Below are 17,533 nucleotides of genomic sequence, written 5' to 3'. Positions count from 1 at the left end.
AGAGACAGAGAGAGACAGAGCACAAATGGGGGAGGGGCAGAGAGAGAGGGACCCTGTCATAACTTAAGGGAGACGGTTGGTTGAGGGAGTGGGACATAGGGTGTTGAGAAGAGATGGGAGGAAATTTTGATAGTAACAGATTGGATAGCAAAGGTGATATGTTGGGCTTCAAGTTTCTGTCTTGTGTCAGGGAGGAAGCAACGGCCTAAAACTCAACCTAATCCTAAATCCCAGGCTCGTCGTATTCGGAAGGAACCACCAGCTTACGCAGCAGGTATGTTTTCTGTTGGAAGCTTTGGGGTATCAAGGTCTCGCACTCTGTTTGTTGTTGTTGTTGTTGGTCAAGGAGTGATGTTACAAAGAGTTTCTTTAAGGAGGCAGTTATTAAGGGTATGGGTTTGGAGGCCAGTCAGACCCTCCTTTAAGTTTTGGCTTTTAACTCATTTTCTGGTCTGCCTTCATCTAGTTAACTTCTGCAGGCTTTAGTTACCTTGTTTCTAAATAGGGATAATGAAGGTAGTCAGAATTTTCATGGAGACTAAATGGGGATAAAAACATTTAAGAACATCTTCAGACACACAGGAAACAGGAAATTGGCTGTTATATATCTAAGTATCCCATTATTATATGCTGCTGTGAAAATGTTGCCCATTGTTGGTTATACCTCAGTAAAGCTAGAAAAAAAAATGTTGCCCAGTTCTTTAAGCTGCTGGGCTTTTGAATGGTTCTCAGATGGTTTTCGTCGTGGAGGACTGAGTAGGAGTATCAGAAACTCCTCATTGTCTGAAAAAAAATTACTTCTAGAAAGAGTCTTTTCCCCAGGAAGGAAAAAAAATGATACTTTTACTAAATTCCAGGAATACGTTTTCTGTTTCTAGAGAATTCTGCAAATTATGAAGTGTTTCTTTCTCTGCTTTGTAGGCAGTTTGGAGGAACAATGGTACCTAGAAATCGTGGATAAAGGCAGTGTCTCCTGTCCTACCTGCCAGGCGGTGGGGAGGAAGACCATAGAGGGCTTAAAGAAACACATGGAGACCTGCAAACAGGTTAGAGATTTTGTGGCGTTTCATAAGGGTTATGACCTTTTCCCATACCTCAGACAACTATCGCTGTGTCAGTGTGCTGATTACTGTGGAGAAGCAGCAGCATTGTGTTACAAGGAAAACAGAGGCTTTAGAGTCTGACAGACTTGGGTTTGAATCTTCATTTAGCCACTTACTGGTTGTGTCATTTAGCTTTTTATGTGTGGACCTTGTTTTTCTCATTTATCTTACAAATTATACAAATAATTTTATGTAGTCCCTGAGGGGATAAGAAAGAAATAATACATGCTGAGTGCCCACCCCGTTACTCGGCAAATGTTGGCGCTCAGTAAATGGTAATTCTTACTCCTTTAAAAATGAGTTACTTTTACTTCTTTACCCTTGAGGATGTGACACTGAGGTTGTGGGGTTTTGAGATTCTTTGGGTTTTGGAAATAAAGGAGACACAGACGAGAGCATCCGGGTAGGACTTTGTTACATTCTGTTTCTCTGTTGAACAACCTGACACTGAGCAGTATTTCTTCCTGTAGGAAATGTTTACTTGTCATCACTGTGGGAAACAACTTCGTTCACTGGCAGGGATGAAGTATCACGTGATGGCAAATCATAATAGCTTGGTAAGAGTATCTTCTGTCCTGTATGAGCCTGTGTGTGTTTGGATGTCTTTACTTAGATGAGTGCGGATAACCCAGTGGAGGTGTCTAAGGCTCTGGGGCTTTATAGGGGTGTGAGTAAGAATACCTTTTTGATAGAAGAGTCATGCACATGAAACCTTTGTGGTGGGTATTTGTGTGTTTAGGTTAGCCCCAGAGGTTCGTCTCCTGGAAGATAGAGGCTCTGAGCTCTTATTTGCATTACATTTGCTTCCTTGTCTGTCTAGGAGAAGATGGAGAAAGCCAGGAGTCAGATAACTAAGCTTCATGGGCATCGGCTTAGGTGCTAGTCCAGTCCTTGATTCTCCTATGATACAATTTTTTTCTGTATCTGTCTTTTCCATGAATCATCTGCTTGTTTGCTTGTCTTGCTTTCTAGCCCATTTTGAAGGCTGGAGATGAAATAGACGAACCAAGTGAGAGAGAGCGGCTCCGAACAGTTTTAAAGAGACTGGGAAAGCTCAGGTGCATGCGCGAGGTAAGAGCCCAGGGACAGTGTCTCCTTCTGCCTGGAGTCTTGAATCAATGTCTTTCTGTTATTTTGTTCCATTTCTTCTCTCTTGTAGACCTGGTTCTGTGTCATCTTACAGCGTAAGAGTGGCTCCTGCTTTTCCAGCTGTTTTGAATTCATTAGTAGCTCTTTATTTTTTTTCTCATCTCCACAAACTTATTTCCCCCCTCTTTCCCTTTGTTCAAAGGAGTTTCTTTACCATCCTTTTTTAGTGTGATGAAAAGGATCTTAGTATTCTCACTGTGAGGAGCTTTGCCATTGCTGGGTGTATGATACTGGGGTGGAGTCGAGTCACAGACCAGAGAGGAAGCTCTGCCACAGGGGAGACACACAGATCCAGTTTACTGAATGCCAACTAAACTGTTTGACTGTCACGGTTGGTAGTGGACAGGACAGGCGTTCGGCCAGGCACAAGGGCCAAGGAAAGGTTGTGCCAATGGGAAGTGTTGGAGAGGGTCTAGTGATACCAGAGGATCTATTTACGTGAGGTGGTGGTTGAATGCTTTGTGGCTGTTGAGAAATTGAGAAATCATGTCAAAAGATGTAAGATTATAGTTCAGGCCTTTCTCCTGTGTTCAGAGTTGCTCTAGTAGCTTCACCAGCATCATGGGATATCTGTACCATGTCAGAAAATGTGGCAAAGGGGCTGCAGAGCTGGAGGAGATGACCCTGAAATGTCACCACTGTGGAAAGCCATATAAATCGAAGGCTGGACTTGCGTATCACCTGAGGTCAGAGCATGGGCCTGTGAGTACTGATTACTTTCCAGACCCTGTTTGGGGATCTGTTTTTTGGGGACTCCTTACTCCGACATCTTCCCATACATCCGCTGTTCCTTATTTGTATCCCCTTTTAATCTTTGAATGCTTTTGTTTTCCTTTCCTTATTTTTCCTTGGTTCTCTTATTTCTGCCTTTTGAACGTAATTAGGTTAGAGAAATCAAAGTTCAGCGTGTAATCTGTGCAGAAGTAAACTCATTATTATACTTTTAAAGCTTAAGGCATTCCGATTTAGCTAGAAATTTTGTGGAAATTTCTGTCCGGCTGGTTCTTCCATTCCAATTTTTTTGTCTTGATTTTTTTCCCCCTTGATTACATTTCTAGGCTTCCCCCACCTCATGTTTCTTTTTAGAATTCAATTTCAAGGTATAATTTACATATGATAATTAATATTCACCCTTTTAATTTTTTAATTTTTTATTTTTTTTAATGTTTATTTTTTGAGAGCGAAGACAGTATGGGGGGGTGGGCGGAGAGAGAGAGAGAGGCACAGAATCCGAAGCAGGCTCCAGGCTCTGAGCTGTCAGCACAGAGCCTGATGCGGGGCTCAAACCGATGAACTGTGAGATCATGACTTGAGCCGAGGTTGGACGCTTAACCGCCTGAGCCACCTAGGCGCCCCAATATATTCACCCTTTTTAGTGTGCAGTTATGAGTTTTGACAAATACATAGTCATGTAGTCACCAGCACAATCAAGATATAGAACGATTTGACCACTGATTTATTTTCTGTCCCTATAGTTTTGCTTTTTTCACAATGTCCTATAAATGGAGTCATACCATATGTAGCCTTCCTTTTGAGTCTGGCTTCTTTCACTTAGCATAATACATTTGAGACTCATCCATGTGTTGCATGTATCATTAATTTATTTCTTTTTATTTCTGTCTAGGATTCCATTGTATGGATGTTTCACAGTTTCTTTATCCATTCATCAGTTGAAGAACATTTGGGTTGTTCCCATATTTTGGCAATTATGAATAAAGTTACTATAAACATTCACATAAAAGGCTTTTGTGTGAAAATAAATTTTAATTTCTCTTGGGTAAATACTTAGGAATGGGATAGCTAGGTCATATGATAAATGTATGTTTAACTTTATGAGAAACTGCCAAACTCCTTTTCAGTGTGGCTGTACCATTTTGCATTCTCACTAGTAAAATATGAGAATTCCAGTTGCTTTGTATCCTTGTTAGGATTTGCTGTTGTTAATTTCATTTTTTTCTTAGTCCATTCTATTAGGTATGCAGTGGTATTTCACTGAAGTTTAAATTTGCATCTCCCTAGTGACTAATGACATTGACCATCTTTTCATTTGTTTATTGGCAATGTCAGTTGTTAGTGAAGTGTCTTCTTTTTTGAAGTGGCCATTGAAATCCTTTATTATTGGAGTTTTGTTGTCTTACTAGGAAGTTTTGAGGATATTCTGAGTTTTTTATATATTTTGGACAGAAGCCCTTCATCAGATACATGTTTTGCAAATATTTTCTCCCAGTCTATAGTTTGTCTTTTCATTTATTTACAGCGTTCTAAATTTTTTTATAAGTTTATTTATCTTGAGAGGGAGAGAGAGCACCCAAGCAAGGGAGGGGGAGAGGGAGAGAGAGAAGCCCAAGCAGGCTCTGCTTAGTGTGGAGCTTGATGTGGGGCTTGATCTCACAGCTGTGAGATCATGACCTGAGCTGATATCAAGAGTCAGATAGATGCCCAACCGACTGAGACGCCCAGGAACCCCTATAGTGTTTTTCAAAGAGCATAGTTCTTAAGTTCGATTTATCATTTTTTCCTTTTATGGGTAATGCTTTTTTTGTTTTTGTTTCTAATATCTCTTTGCCCAACCCAGTTTTCTTTTCATTTCTTTTTTTTTTTTTTAATGTTTTTATTTATTTTTGAGAGAGACAGAGTGTGAGTGGCGGAGGGGCAGAGAGAGCAAGAGAGGGAGACACAGAATCTGAAACAAGCTCCAGGCTCTGAGCTGTCAGCACAGGGCCAGATACGGGGCTTGAACTCATGAACTGTGAGATCATGAACTGAGCCACCCAGGCACCCCCCAACCCGATTTTCTATTGCTGCTATAAAAAATCACAAGGGGGCCTGGGTGGCTCAGTCGGTTGAGTGTCTGACTTTGGCTCAGGTCATGATCTCACAGTTCTTGGGTTCCAGTGCTGCATCTGAGCTGTCAGCACAGAGCCTGGAGCCTGCTTCTGATTCTGTGTCTTCCTCTCTCTCTGCCCCTTCCCCACTCACACTCTTGTCTCTCTCTCAGAAAATAAGACATTTTAAAAAAATCACCACAGAATTAATGGCCTAAATAACACAACTGTATTGTTTCAGTGTATTAGGCCCGAAGTCCAGGGATAGCACAGCTCAGCTGGCTCCCCTGTGTAGGACCTCACCAGGCTGGCATCAAAGTGTCAGTAGGACTGTTCCTTTTTGGAGGCTCAAGGGGAGAATCTGTTTTGAGGCTCGTTAAAATTAAGACTTGAGTTCCATGCAGTTAGTTGTAGGACCTCATTTCCTTGGTTGCTGTAGGCCGAGAGTTGTTCTCGGGTTCTGAAGGCCATCTATGTTCCCTGGCTTGTGGTCCCTTCCTCTTCAAGTCAGCAGCAGTATCGAGTCTCTCTCACACTCTGAATCTCTCCTGCCTTTTCTTCTGTCACACCTCTCTTACTTAAAGTCAACTGATTCTGGACTTTAATTAGATCTACAAAGTCCTTCACAGCAGCACATAGATTAGCGTTTAATTGAATAACTGATGACTGTAGCCTAGCCAGGGTGACACATCAAAAAACCATTACACCTAGGATTACAAAAATGTCCTCCCTTTGTTTCTTCTAGAAGTTTTATAGTTACATGGTTTACATTTCGTTTTGAGTTAATTTTTATAGGTAGTATGAGGTAGGAATGGGTTGAGGTTCATGTCTTTGCACATGGCTATGTCTTGACCTTTACTTATTAAAATAGAACAGACTTTACTCTAAGAAATTTTTTATATCCGCAAAATACGCATGAAGGTGGTAGAGCTTTATGCTAGTGGTTAGCAAGCCAGTGAAGAGCTTTTGATACTTAGAGCAGGAAGGATAGCCCTTAATCATTGGCTTTGATGGAAGCCACTTCTCAGGCCTGTGTTTTGCTATGTCTCATTCTTGCAGATCTCATTCTTTCCAGAGTCAGGACAGCCAGAGTGCTTAAAGGAGATGAGCCTGGAGCCAAAGAGTGGGGGTCGAGTTCAGAGGCGTTCTGCCAAGATAGCTGTGTACCACCTGCAGGAGCTGGCTTCTGCTGAACTGGCCAAGGAATGGCCTAAGAGGAAGGTGCTTCAGGATTTGGTGCCTGATGACCGGAAGGTAAAGTAGAAACTTGCATTAATTTTGAACCATGTCTGATGTTGTGCTTAGTACATACGGAAAAGTAAATGCACTTGAGTACATGATAAACAGTATGTTGCTTCTTTTTTTTTAAATTAATTAATTAATTTATTTTATTTTTTAAAAAATATATGAAATTTATTGTCAGATTGGTTTCCATACAACACCCAGTGCATCCCAAAAGATGCCCTCTTCAATACCCATCACCCACCCTCCCCTCCCTCCCACCCCCCTTTAGCCCTCAGTTTGTTCTCATTTTTTAAGAGTCTCTTATGCTTTGGCTCTCTCCCACTCTAACCTCTCTTTTTTTTTTTTTCCTTCCCCTCCCCATGGGTTCCTGTTAAGTTTCTCAGGATCCACATAAGAGTGAAAACATGGTATCTGTCTTTCTCTGTATGGCTTATTTCACTTAGCATAACACTTTCCAGTTCCGTCCACCTTGTTACAAAGGGCCATATTTCATTCTTCCTCATTGCCACATAGTACTCCATTGTGTATATAAACTACAATTTCTTTATCAGTATGTTGCTTCTTAATTCTTAGAGATGGAGTATGTCTGATCCAGCTTCAGTGTTTGGATCCATATGGGTCCTAGAGAGACCGTCTGTTTCAGAAGTTCCTTAAGGAACCCTCTTAATTTTGAACTGCTTCTGGAGGGAATCCGAATTCCAGATTCGTCTTTTTTGTTAGTCTTTGTTTCCACTTTGTTAGTTTTTTGTTAGTCTTTTGTTAGTCTCTGTTTCCACTTTGTTAATTTGTATGTAGTAGTTTATATTTAGTTTAGATAAAGGATTTCAGTTTGTTTTTCTAGCAACAGAACTCCTCTCCCCACCCACTTTTTTTTCCCAAATGAAAATTATATAAAACACCAATATGTAGAATAACTTAAAATAGAGTCGCTGGGGTGCCTAGGTGGTTCAGCTGGGTAAGTGTCCAACTTCAGCCAAGGTCATGATCTTGTAGTTTGTGAGCTTGAGTCCCATGTTGGGCTATCTGCTGATAGCTCAGAGCTTGGAGCTGCTTCGGATTCTGTGTCTCATTCTCTCTCTGCCCCTCCCCTGCTCATGCTCTGTCTGTCTCTCTCTCTCTCAAAAATAAATATTAAAAAAAAAATTAAAAATGGAGTTTCTGTATGTAACTAGGGGTAGTGAGCCCAAAACTTTGCCTACTTGGCCTTCTCCTTGATACTTTTATCATTCCTTCCATGGCCCCAAGTGTACTTCTCAGGGTTATAGAATGTAGCTTAGAAGCCTTTGGTTTAAAATAGATCATAGACCAAAGGAACATATTTGGCCAAGAGGAGATAAGGAGTATATGACTATGGGGTAGTCATGGGAAGGGCTTGGGAGGATATACGAGTAAAGATTAAGGTTAGAGCTAAGGACCTATTACTCTCCATGGTATCAAGAAAGATAGTTTAGATTTGGCCTAGGGCTTTGACTCATGAGGGGAATGTCATATATTATAAGAAAATGTCAATTCGTGGAAGTGGATACCTTTTATTTGGTCTAAAAACCAGTCCTACTGGTGTCCAAGGAGTTGGATCCTGTTCTTGAGTATCAGAGCATCCTTTTTTGTTTCAGACTCATTGCTACTTTTTTACTGCCACAGGCTAAAGTATGTGGTTATCTAAATTTCAGTTTAAATGTGAATTTTGTACAGTGGTATGTATCTTATGATATTGTAGTCCGTTTGCTTTCACTGTGTTGATCGGTGTAGGGAATTAGACATAAATATTTGTTAACTGATTGATAAGGTTTGCTAGTCTTATCTAGCAGATACTCTCCTAAAATCATCAGTTTTATAGTTTGACATTGTGTAGGTTAAAGGCGTTATTATTTTGTTTTGTTTTAAACTAAAAATTTAATTGGAATAGATAATATATTCTTGTTCAGAAGTCAAAATGATAATAAACATTGAGATATCTCACTCTCACCCCATCCTTGTTCTAGCCTGTATCCATGGTAGCCATTCTTACCGGTTTCTTGTGTGTCCTTCCAGTGTTTTTTAATGCAAATACAAGCAATATGGTCTAGGAAAAACTCTTGTGTTTTCTTTTACTCACATACTACTACACACTTAACACTTCTGACACCAGATGTGTGGGTTTTTCCCACACAGACTAATTTTCTAACACCATCTGCGTGTCCTACAATTTAATTCAGTCCTGACACTGTTCCAATTTCAGGTGCCAGTCACAAGTCCCAGGTTGTCATCTGTACTTCTGACTGACTGGGCTAAAAATTGGAGTTCCCATGCTCCCCTCCCTGGTTTAGGTAATTTGCTAGCATGGCTCACAGAACTCAGGGCAACGTGTTTACTGGTTTGTTATAAAGGATATAATAAAATCTGCAGATGAACAACCAGATGAAGAAATACAGAGTGAGGTCTAGAAGAGTCCCCAGCATAGGAGCTCCTATCCCTGTGGAGTTGGAGGTGTATCACCCTCTTGGCACATATATATACTCTCTGAACCCCATAATTTTGGGACTTTTATAGAGGCTTCATCACATAGGCATGATTGATTAACTATCCCTAGCCCCTTTCCCTCTCTAGAGAATGGGGAATGTGTCTGAAAGTTCAAAGCTTCTAATCAAGGCTTGGTTTTGCCAGTGGCTAGCCCACCGAGGAGCCCACAGAGTATTACCTCATCAAAACAAAAGATACTCCTATCACCCAGGAAATTCCAAGGGATTTATGAACTCTGTCCAAATACTGGTATTACTCAGAAAATTAGTAGGTGTTTTAGGAACTCTCTATCAGGAACCAGGTTCAGAGACTGAGTATTAGCAGGAACTGAGGGCAGAGACCAATAAATATTTTTTCTTGTTTCACAAATATATATTTCTTTCTTTTAAATGTTTCCATTTATTTTGAGAGAGAGAGCACATAAGCAGGGCAAGGGCAGAGAGAGGGAGAGACAGAATCCAACACAGGACTCGAACTCACAAACCGTGAGACCATGACCTGAGCTGAAATCAAGAGTCAGAAGCTTAACTGACTGAGCCACCAAGACACCCCTATATTCCTTTTTCAAAAATCTTTTTATTTGGAAATAATTTTAGACTTACTGAGTCATTGCAAAATTAGTACAGAGTACAGAGTTCCCATATGCTCTTTACCTGGCTTCCCCTAATGCCAACATCTTACATAACCAATAACATAGGATCCCATCAAGATCTCACATTTAATTCTCTTTACTGAGTCTCCTTGGTCTCTTCCCATCTGTTATCATCCTTCTGGCTTTATTGATCTTTTGTGCTCTTGACACTTTTGAAGAGAACAGGCTCGTTGTTTTGTGGAATATCCCTAATATGGATTTGTCTAGTGTTTGCTCAAGATTAGATTGAAAGTTATATGTTTTTGTCAAGATTACCACTGAAGCAGTGTTTGCCTTTCTCAATGTACCATATTAGGAGGTATATGATGTTGATGTGTCTTTTTTACCAGTGATAACTTTGATCACTTGATTAGGGTGTATTGTCCAGTTTTCTCCAAGGCAAAATTACAGTTTTCCTCTTTGTAATTAGTGAACATTTTGTTGGGATAGTGACACTGTGCAACTACCCTGTGTCTTATCATACCTCTGCCCACTTGCTGTAGCATCCGTCAGTGACTCTTGCCTGCAACAGTTATTATTATGGTTGTTTGCCTAATGATGGTTTGTGTTTCCATTACTTCTTCCATAAATTATTAATTGAAATTCTGTGAGAAAATACGTCCTTTTTTTCTCTTAATCTATTTATATCAGTATGGACTCATGGATATTTTATTGTAGGTGTATAATCCAGTGCTATTATTATTCATTTTTTGGCTCAAATTGTTCCCGATTTGGCCATCAAGAGCTCTTTGCAGTGGGCCCCTGTGCCTTTTTGACATGCTTCTATCATTTTTTTGAGTACTCTTTGACAACATAAGGTGCTGTAGAGTCATCTTGTGCATTCCCTTCCCCCGCCCTGGAATCAACCATTTCTCTAAAGAATGCTGGTTTCTTTTATTGGAGAATATACTTAAAAAACAAGATTTGAATGCTGGGTGTACTCATTCCTGCTGGGGTGTCATTGCTTCTGGGCCCTCTTGGTGGCTAGAACTAGGATATATATGTATGTCTACTCGTAGATGAAAACACACACTCTGTGTTCATTTTTATGTCTGTCTGTATACATATTTAAAGCCATGATACCTTCACTTCCAGTCCAACACCACAAGTTTCATTCTTGCCTTCCTTTGTGCTTATTTGTAACTCCTTTCTCTAACAGTAAGAAAACCTAGCTCTCACTGTTTGTAATATATTTACTTATTTGCTTAGTCCTAATATAACATAAAGTGGTTTTACAATTATTAAGCCATACCCCTGTAAAAACAGGTTTATTAGCTATAGAAGAATATTTGTATATCATTCTTTTCATCTTCAGCCTTACAGTATATAGTCAAAGTACTCTTTTATTTTATTTTTTTAACTTACCTATTTATTTTGAGAGAGGGAGAGAGAGAGAGAGAAAGAGAATTCTAAGCAGGCTCCACACTAACATGAACTGTGAGATCATGACCTGAGCCAAAGTCAGATACGCCACTGACTGAGCCACCCAGGTGTCCCTCAAAGTATTATTTTACGGTTATTTAGATTGGCTTTCTCCCTCGCTCCCTTCATTATGCTTCTCATTTGTAATCCTTAGGTTCATGTGTTACTTTTCTTTACATTTTGAGTTCCCCCTACATCCTGTTTAATTGAAACTAGTCATTTCTCTTGGGGGGTATGTGAAACATTATCATAGTTCTAAAAGTCAGACCCTATACAAAAGGTCATCTTATAGAAGGGGCACTGCCCTCTTCCCAGCTTTCCCATTCTGAATACCCTTTTGTTTCCATCCTGTGCCCACCTTGCTCCCTGCAGAGACCACCACACTCAGTTTCTGCTTTATCCTTCCTGTATTTTTATGAGCTAGATGACCAGATACATGCATATTTTCTTACATCTTTTTCTTTCTCACATAGATACTCTTTTGTAATTTGCTTTACTTCACTTAAAAGTGTATCCTGGAAATCACTCCATATGTGTTCTTAGAGATTATCCTCGTTTCTTTTTTTTATAGCTGCGTAAACATGATAGTTTATTATATGAATATAATAGTTTATGCAAATATTCTCTTATCACTATAAAAGGATTTTAGATGGACCTGTATACCCTAGCTGCAGAAGAGAGGAGGTGCTTATAAATAAAGCCAGCTCTGTGCTCTGATTCCTCTTATAGATTTGGCAGAGTTCCTTTAGGCTGCCTTCCTTATTTCCTCTTACCTCTGGGTTTTGGTTCTGTTTTTCTGTCTCAGAAAGAGCATCAGCTTCTTTTCAGATACTTCCATTTTCCAAGCAGGAGGATTGTTTACTCACTGGAAATACAGCTATTACTTGTGGTGGACTTTGTAAGAACTGTCTCCACAGGTGCTAGCTGTCTCTTTTCTGGACACTATAGTAGTTGTAAGAAGAGACTAACTTAGGAGCACCTGGCTGGCTCAATTGGTGGAGCATGTAACTCTTGATCTTGGGGTTGTGAGTTCGAGCCCCACGTCGGGTTCTAAATAAATAAATAAATAAATAAATAAATCTAAAGAAAAGAGAGAGAGAGACTAACTTGGGTCAAGCATGTGAAGGCAAGTGTGAGGAATAATTTTGCTTGGGCAGTATAAGTAAAAATCATGTGTTCCATCCCCAAGTTCTCTCACATCTTTGTTTTAGGTTGAACCTTAATTTCTTTGTTTGCGTTTTTTTTAAATGTTTATTTTTGAGAGAGAAAATAGAGACAGACAGAGCATGAGCAGGGGAGGGGCAGAGGGAGACAGAAGGGAGACAGAATACAAAGCAGGCTCCAGGCTCTGATGAGCTGTCAGCACAGAGCCTGATACGGGGCTCGAACTCACAAACCACGAGATCACCACCTGAGCCAAAGTCGGATGCTCAATTGACTGAGCCACCCAGGTGCCCCTGAATTTTTTAAATACCAAAAATTAACATGACACCTTTGAAGAAAAAGGAGAAATGCAGATAAGCAGGGAAAAATCATTAAAGCTACTCAAAATTCTACCACCCAGAGAGGACTACTGTTAACATTTTGAGGTATAGCCTTCTAGCTTTTCCCCCATCTACATATATTTCTGTTGCATATGTTGTATATATATGTGTATATATGTACCATATTTATGAGTATATCTATATTTTACAGTACATATTTGTATCTTTGTCTTTTTCGTAATGAGTATTTTAACTGTGTAAATGCTCTGTCACTAGCTTTTTAAAACTGTAGATGAAGTGCTATATCTGAAAGTCTCCTCTCCTGCCCTCTGTTAAAAATCAAAACTATTCTAAGATTAAAAAACAGACAGTTATACTTACCAGTTTCAGATAAATTTGTATTTAAAGGGTCTTACATACTACAATATTTTTGGCACATGAAAATATGTTTGTCAGACTCCAGAATTACATAACCTAAAGAGTTGGGTATGAACCTTTTGGGATATTTTGGTTGGAAGTTGGATTCCTCCAATAAAATATTTCTTGTCTTGTAGTTAAAATATACTCGCCCTGGGCTTCCTACCTTCAGCCAGGAAGTACTACACAAATGGAAGTCAGATATCAAGAAATATCATCGCATTCAGTGCCCTAACCAGGTGGTTCTTTCTCATTCATTTTTTCAGTAAATGTTTATCAAGGTTATCAAACTTCTGTCTCAGTTACTGATTCCTTCATGACAAAGTTATCTGAACCTTAGTGGCTTAAAACATTAGTTATTTTATTTGTTCAGAATTCTGTGAATCAGTAATTCTGGCAGGGCTCAGAGAGCCTTCTCCTGCTAAACATGGCGTCAGCTGGGATCACTCATGGGTTGTATTCAGCTGCAAGCTCAGATGGGATCTGAACGTCCAAGATAGCTTCTGTGCAGCTAATTGAGCTGGGAGCTTCGCTCTCCACATGGCCTCTCTGTCCATGAGGTTGTAGTGGGTTACCAGCAGGGTACATGGCAACTGACTTCTTAGAGTGTTCCAAGAACATGCAGATGAAAGCTGTAGATCTCTCAGGCCTAGCTTCAGAATTTGTTCAGCAATATTTCCATGGCATTCTATTGGTCAAAGGAATCACAGGGTTAACCCAGATTCAAAGGGAGGGTGAATAGACTCCTCTTCTTACAGGGAAGAGTGGCAGAGAATTTCCATTATTTCTTTAATCCACCACAGCTGTATACACAGTACTTTGGGAAGGAGGATATCTACCAGAAACAGGAGACATATTTATACTAAAGAAGGCAGATTTAAAAAAAAAAAAAAAAAAAAAAAATCCAACCATGCAATTTTCTGTTTCTCTAAAAGTCAGAGAAAAAGTATCAGGGAAGGGAATATCTTAAGCCCTTCTTTTTTTAAAAAAATACCTTTTCATGGTTTTCCTTTTTCCTTTTGTGGCTTGTGTGTGAATTTTTTTCTGTTTGGTTTGTAGTACAATTTATTGGGCTTCTTCCTCTAAATGTAGGGTTGGTCAGTGTGAACGGCCAGATTGCTAAGAGAAGGATGAGGTTTGGTATAATCTTCACATTATTTCTTCTTCTCTCTTTCAGGGTTGTGAGGCTGTCTACAGTAGTGTATCAGGCCTTAAGGCTCACCTGGGCTCTTGTACCTTGGTTTGTAACTTTCTGAATGCTTTATCTTAATGTGATCTCTCAAACAAAAGTCTGACATGGAAGAGAATTCAGTTTAGGCGAACAGCTAGTCACCCTGTTTACTGTTAAGTTCAGAGGCTTGTTTAGTTTTTTATGTCCTAAAGATTCTTGATCTGGTATTGGATGGGATGTCCTGATATGTCCAAGATATAGAAGAAGCCAACATAGCCTTAAGTCTTATCAATTAAAAAAGTTGGAGGAAAAGTATTATTATTAGTTTTGAGTCTATATCAGGGAGGTAACTTTTTCTACCTGAGCCTGTCCTGCCCTGGACCTGCCCTGTTTATTGGGCCTTAAAATTTCTAGAATCAGTTTACATGTGCTTATCTGGATGATGAAGATCCTCTAATCCCACCTGAATTATATAGCCTCTGGGGATGGGAGGTAGACTCTAGCCCTGGGTGTCAGGCAAACAGATATTCACCTCACTGCATCTTTTCTGTGTTGACCCAGGTGCCCTCTGACTCACAGACATGGGGACTGCTGCCACTTTTTAATTCCATTCAGAAATATCTCCTCACACAAAATTAGCACCGTGGACACTCAGAGCTTCAGGAGGGGAGAGAAATCTCAGTTCAAAGCAGCAAGGGAGTGTAGGCATCCAACCCAGATCTGGCCACAAGTGCTTAGGAGTTTGTCATCATGATCTTAGTTTCTGAGTCCTTAAACTAGGCATTATGGACAATACACCTCTAAATCTGGATTTGCGAGGCACTCTTTGGAGCAGTGGATTATAGCGGGAAGAATTATACATTGGTGCCTCTGGTGAACTTCAGGAGTTTGATCATGTGGGAAGAGGAACCAAGAGAATCTGGAAGTGAAGTGACAGAAACTAGGGAAGATAGAAAAGGGTGATTTGTTACATAATAAAAGTAGGAATACTTTAGGTTGTGTTGAGGGGGTGGGGGTATTATGTACAGAACTATATTAGGATAGATTTCTAGTGGTAATAGTCTGCCTAAATCTGGTTTTCCCAAGTATATTGCTGTATTGGATTTTCTTCCTTCTTACCTTTGCTGAAGGAAAATCCCCTCTTTTCATCTCTAACAATCCCCACACATGGCCCAGGTATGTGTTCCTGAATTTACCAGTAATTCCCTTTTCTTTCTCTCTCAAAAACAGGGAAACTTTGTGGCTGGAAAATACAAGTGTCTTCTGTGTCAAAAAGAATTTGTGTCAGAGAGTGGTGTCAAGTATCACATCAACTCTGTCCACGCCGAGGTGAGGTCCCTGCTTTTCCCATCATGTTTTTGTAATCCTTGGAACCCATACATGTGCCCCAAGAAAGGTGGAATTTGTGTGTTGTGTTGGGCTAGGACTGCCAAGGAAAGTAGCTTGAAAGTGGTTACTGGAGACATTGGAGTTAAAATACTTTGTAAAATTAGATGCATAATTATATTTTCTATGAAAGCATTTGTAGTCAGTATAAGTCTGAGCATCCTTGAGCTCTTCTGAGTCTTTTAAATTCAGTTAAATCAGGCATGTGGGCAGTAGGTTGAGTTTACACCTTTGGAATTCTTGTTTCCTGACGTTCTCCATACTTCCGTTTTCTAGTATTCTAATTAATGTTGTGGAGCAACCTGTTTTTAAGGTTGTTTAAAATACCGCAAAGAGGGGCGCCTGGGTGGCTCAGTCGGTTGGGTGACCGACTTCGGCTCAGGTCATGATTTCACGGTCCGTGAGTTCGAGCCCCTCATCGGGCTCTGTGCTGACAGCTCAGAGCCTAGAGCCTGTTTCAGATTCTGCGTCTCCCTCTCTCTCTGACCCTCCCCCGTTCATGCTGTGTCTCTGTCTCAAAAATAAATAAACGTAAAAAAAAAAAAAAAACCCACAAAGAAACAACTATGAAAGACATTAATGAGACAGCTGGAGTCATTGGAATACGACTCTATTAAATAATCATAATGAGTCAATGTTAATGTTCCCAAATGTGATCATTGTATTGTTTTGCAGGGGAATGCCCTTGTTCTTAGGTAGATATATGCTGAAATTTTTAGGGATGAAATACGCCTGAAAATAAATTGCAAATGGAAGAAGGAAGAAAGGAAAGAGAGGTTAACGATGGTAAATCTAGGGTTCATTGAACTATTAGAACTTTTCTGAAGGTTTGTACATTTTGACAATTAAAAAACAAATTCTGTGTAAAAGTGTTCTAAAGTTCAGGGGTGCCTGGGTGGTTCAGTTGGTTGAGTGTTCGACTTCGGCTTAGGTCATGATCTCGCAGTCTGTGAGTTTGGGCCCCTTGTTGGGCTCTGTGCTGACAGCTTAGAGCCTGGAGCCTGCTTTAGATTCTGTGTCTCCCTCTCTCTCTGCCCCTCCCCTGCTCACGCTCTCTCTCTCTTTCTCTTTCTCTCTCTCAAAAATAAACATTTGAAAGAAAAATTTTTAAAAATGCTTTAAAGTTCAGAAAGCTGAGTCTTTTTTTTCTCTTAGGGCAAGTTTTTAGTAATATAGGTGAGTAGAGAAATTGTTTCCTGTATAATTAAATACCCGTATTGCAAAAGCTAAAGGAGTAGAGTGCATTCTCTTGGAATATCTGACTGCAGAAACTATTGTTGCCTGATAAGGAAAAATAGCAAGCACCTTCAGCTGTTCTCTGCCCTCACATTTAATAGTTTTTAACAATGTGGGCTGTAGTTAGTGTCATCAAATGTGGTTCTTGTTGTTTTACCAGTTTAAGCTTTGGGAGGCCCTTTCCATGTCTGAGATTTCTTCTGGAATGCAGTCCTATCTTTTTTTTATAATAATAGTGTACCTTTTTATGCTTCAGGAAGTACTTAAAAGGTAATTATCTCGAGGTCCCTGGGTGGCTCAGTTGGTTAAGTGCCTGATTGTTGATTTTGGCTCAGGTCATGATCTCATGGTTCCTTAGTTTGAGACCCGTGTCAGGTTCTACACTGACAGCTCAGAGCCTGAAGCCTGTTTCGGATTCTGTGTCCTCCTCTCTCTCTCTGCCTCTTCCCCGCTTGTGTACGTGTTTTCCCTCTGTCTCAAAAATAAATAAATAAACATTTTTTTTTTAATTTTTTTTTCAACGTTTTTTTATTTATTTTTGGGACAGAGAGAGACAGAGCATGAACGGGGGAGGGGCAGAGAGAGAGGGAGACACAGAATCGGAAACAGGCTCCAGGCTCCGAGCCATCAGCCCAGAGCCTGACGCGGGGCTCGAACTCACGGACCGCGAGATCGTGACCTGGCTGAAGCCGGACGCTTAACCGACTGCGCCACCCAGGCGCCCCTATAAACATTAAAAAAAAAAAATTATCTCCTGACAAAATCTGGCCTTTATGTAGTTAACCATTTTTCTCCAGTTTCCTCTTAAAAAGTTGGAACCAACAAATTTCACTTAGTTTGGGGCTTGTTCCCCAGGCATTTGTTCAATGATTTGTGCCTGTGTTTATGAATTATATGTGGTGGTAAAACATTTTTATTCTGTTTCTCCTTTTCTGCCTTGCATGTTCTTACACTACTTTTTTTTT

The 17,533-nt window shown here is 40.1% G+C and overlaps 1 protein-coding gene across 1 annotated transcript; it reads left to right on the top strand.

Annotated features, from left to right (window-relative positions):
• Positions 1–99: 99 nt before the first annotated feature.
• LOC125918184 (zinc finger protein 512-like) lies at positions 100–15,539 on the top strand (the record flags this gene model as incomplete). Its single annotated transcript, XM_049624221.1, has 9 exons — positions 100–274; positions 922–1,046; positions 1,574–1,660; positions 2,076–2,174; positions 2,787–2,954; positions 6,137–6,331; positions 12,913–13,014; positions 13,953–14,015; positions 15,177–15,539. Coding segments are annotated over 9 exons (1,347 nt in total), but the record flags the coding sequence as incomplete, so codon positions are not given.
• Positions 15,540–17,533: the final 1,994 nt, after the last annotated feature.

This window comes from Panthera uncia, unplaced genomic scaffold (assembly GCF_023721935.1).
Source record: "Panthera uncia isolate 11264 unplaced genomic scaffold, Puncia_PCG_1.0 HiC_scaffold_52, whole genome shotgun sequence".
NCBI classification, from domain to species: Eukaryota; Metazoa; Chordata; class Mammalia; order Carnivora; family Felidae; genus Panthera; species Panthera uncia.
The sequence above is the reverse complement of the archived record's forward strand: the minus strand, read 5'-3'. Positions and strand labels throughout refer to the sequence as shown.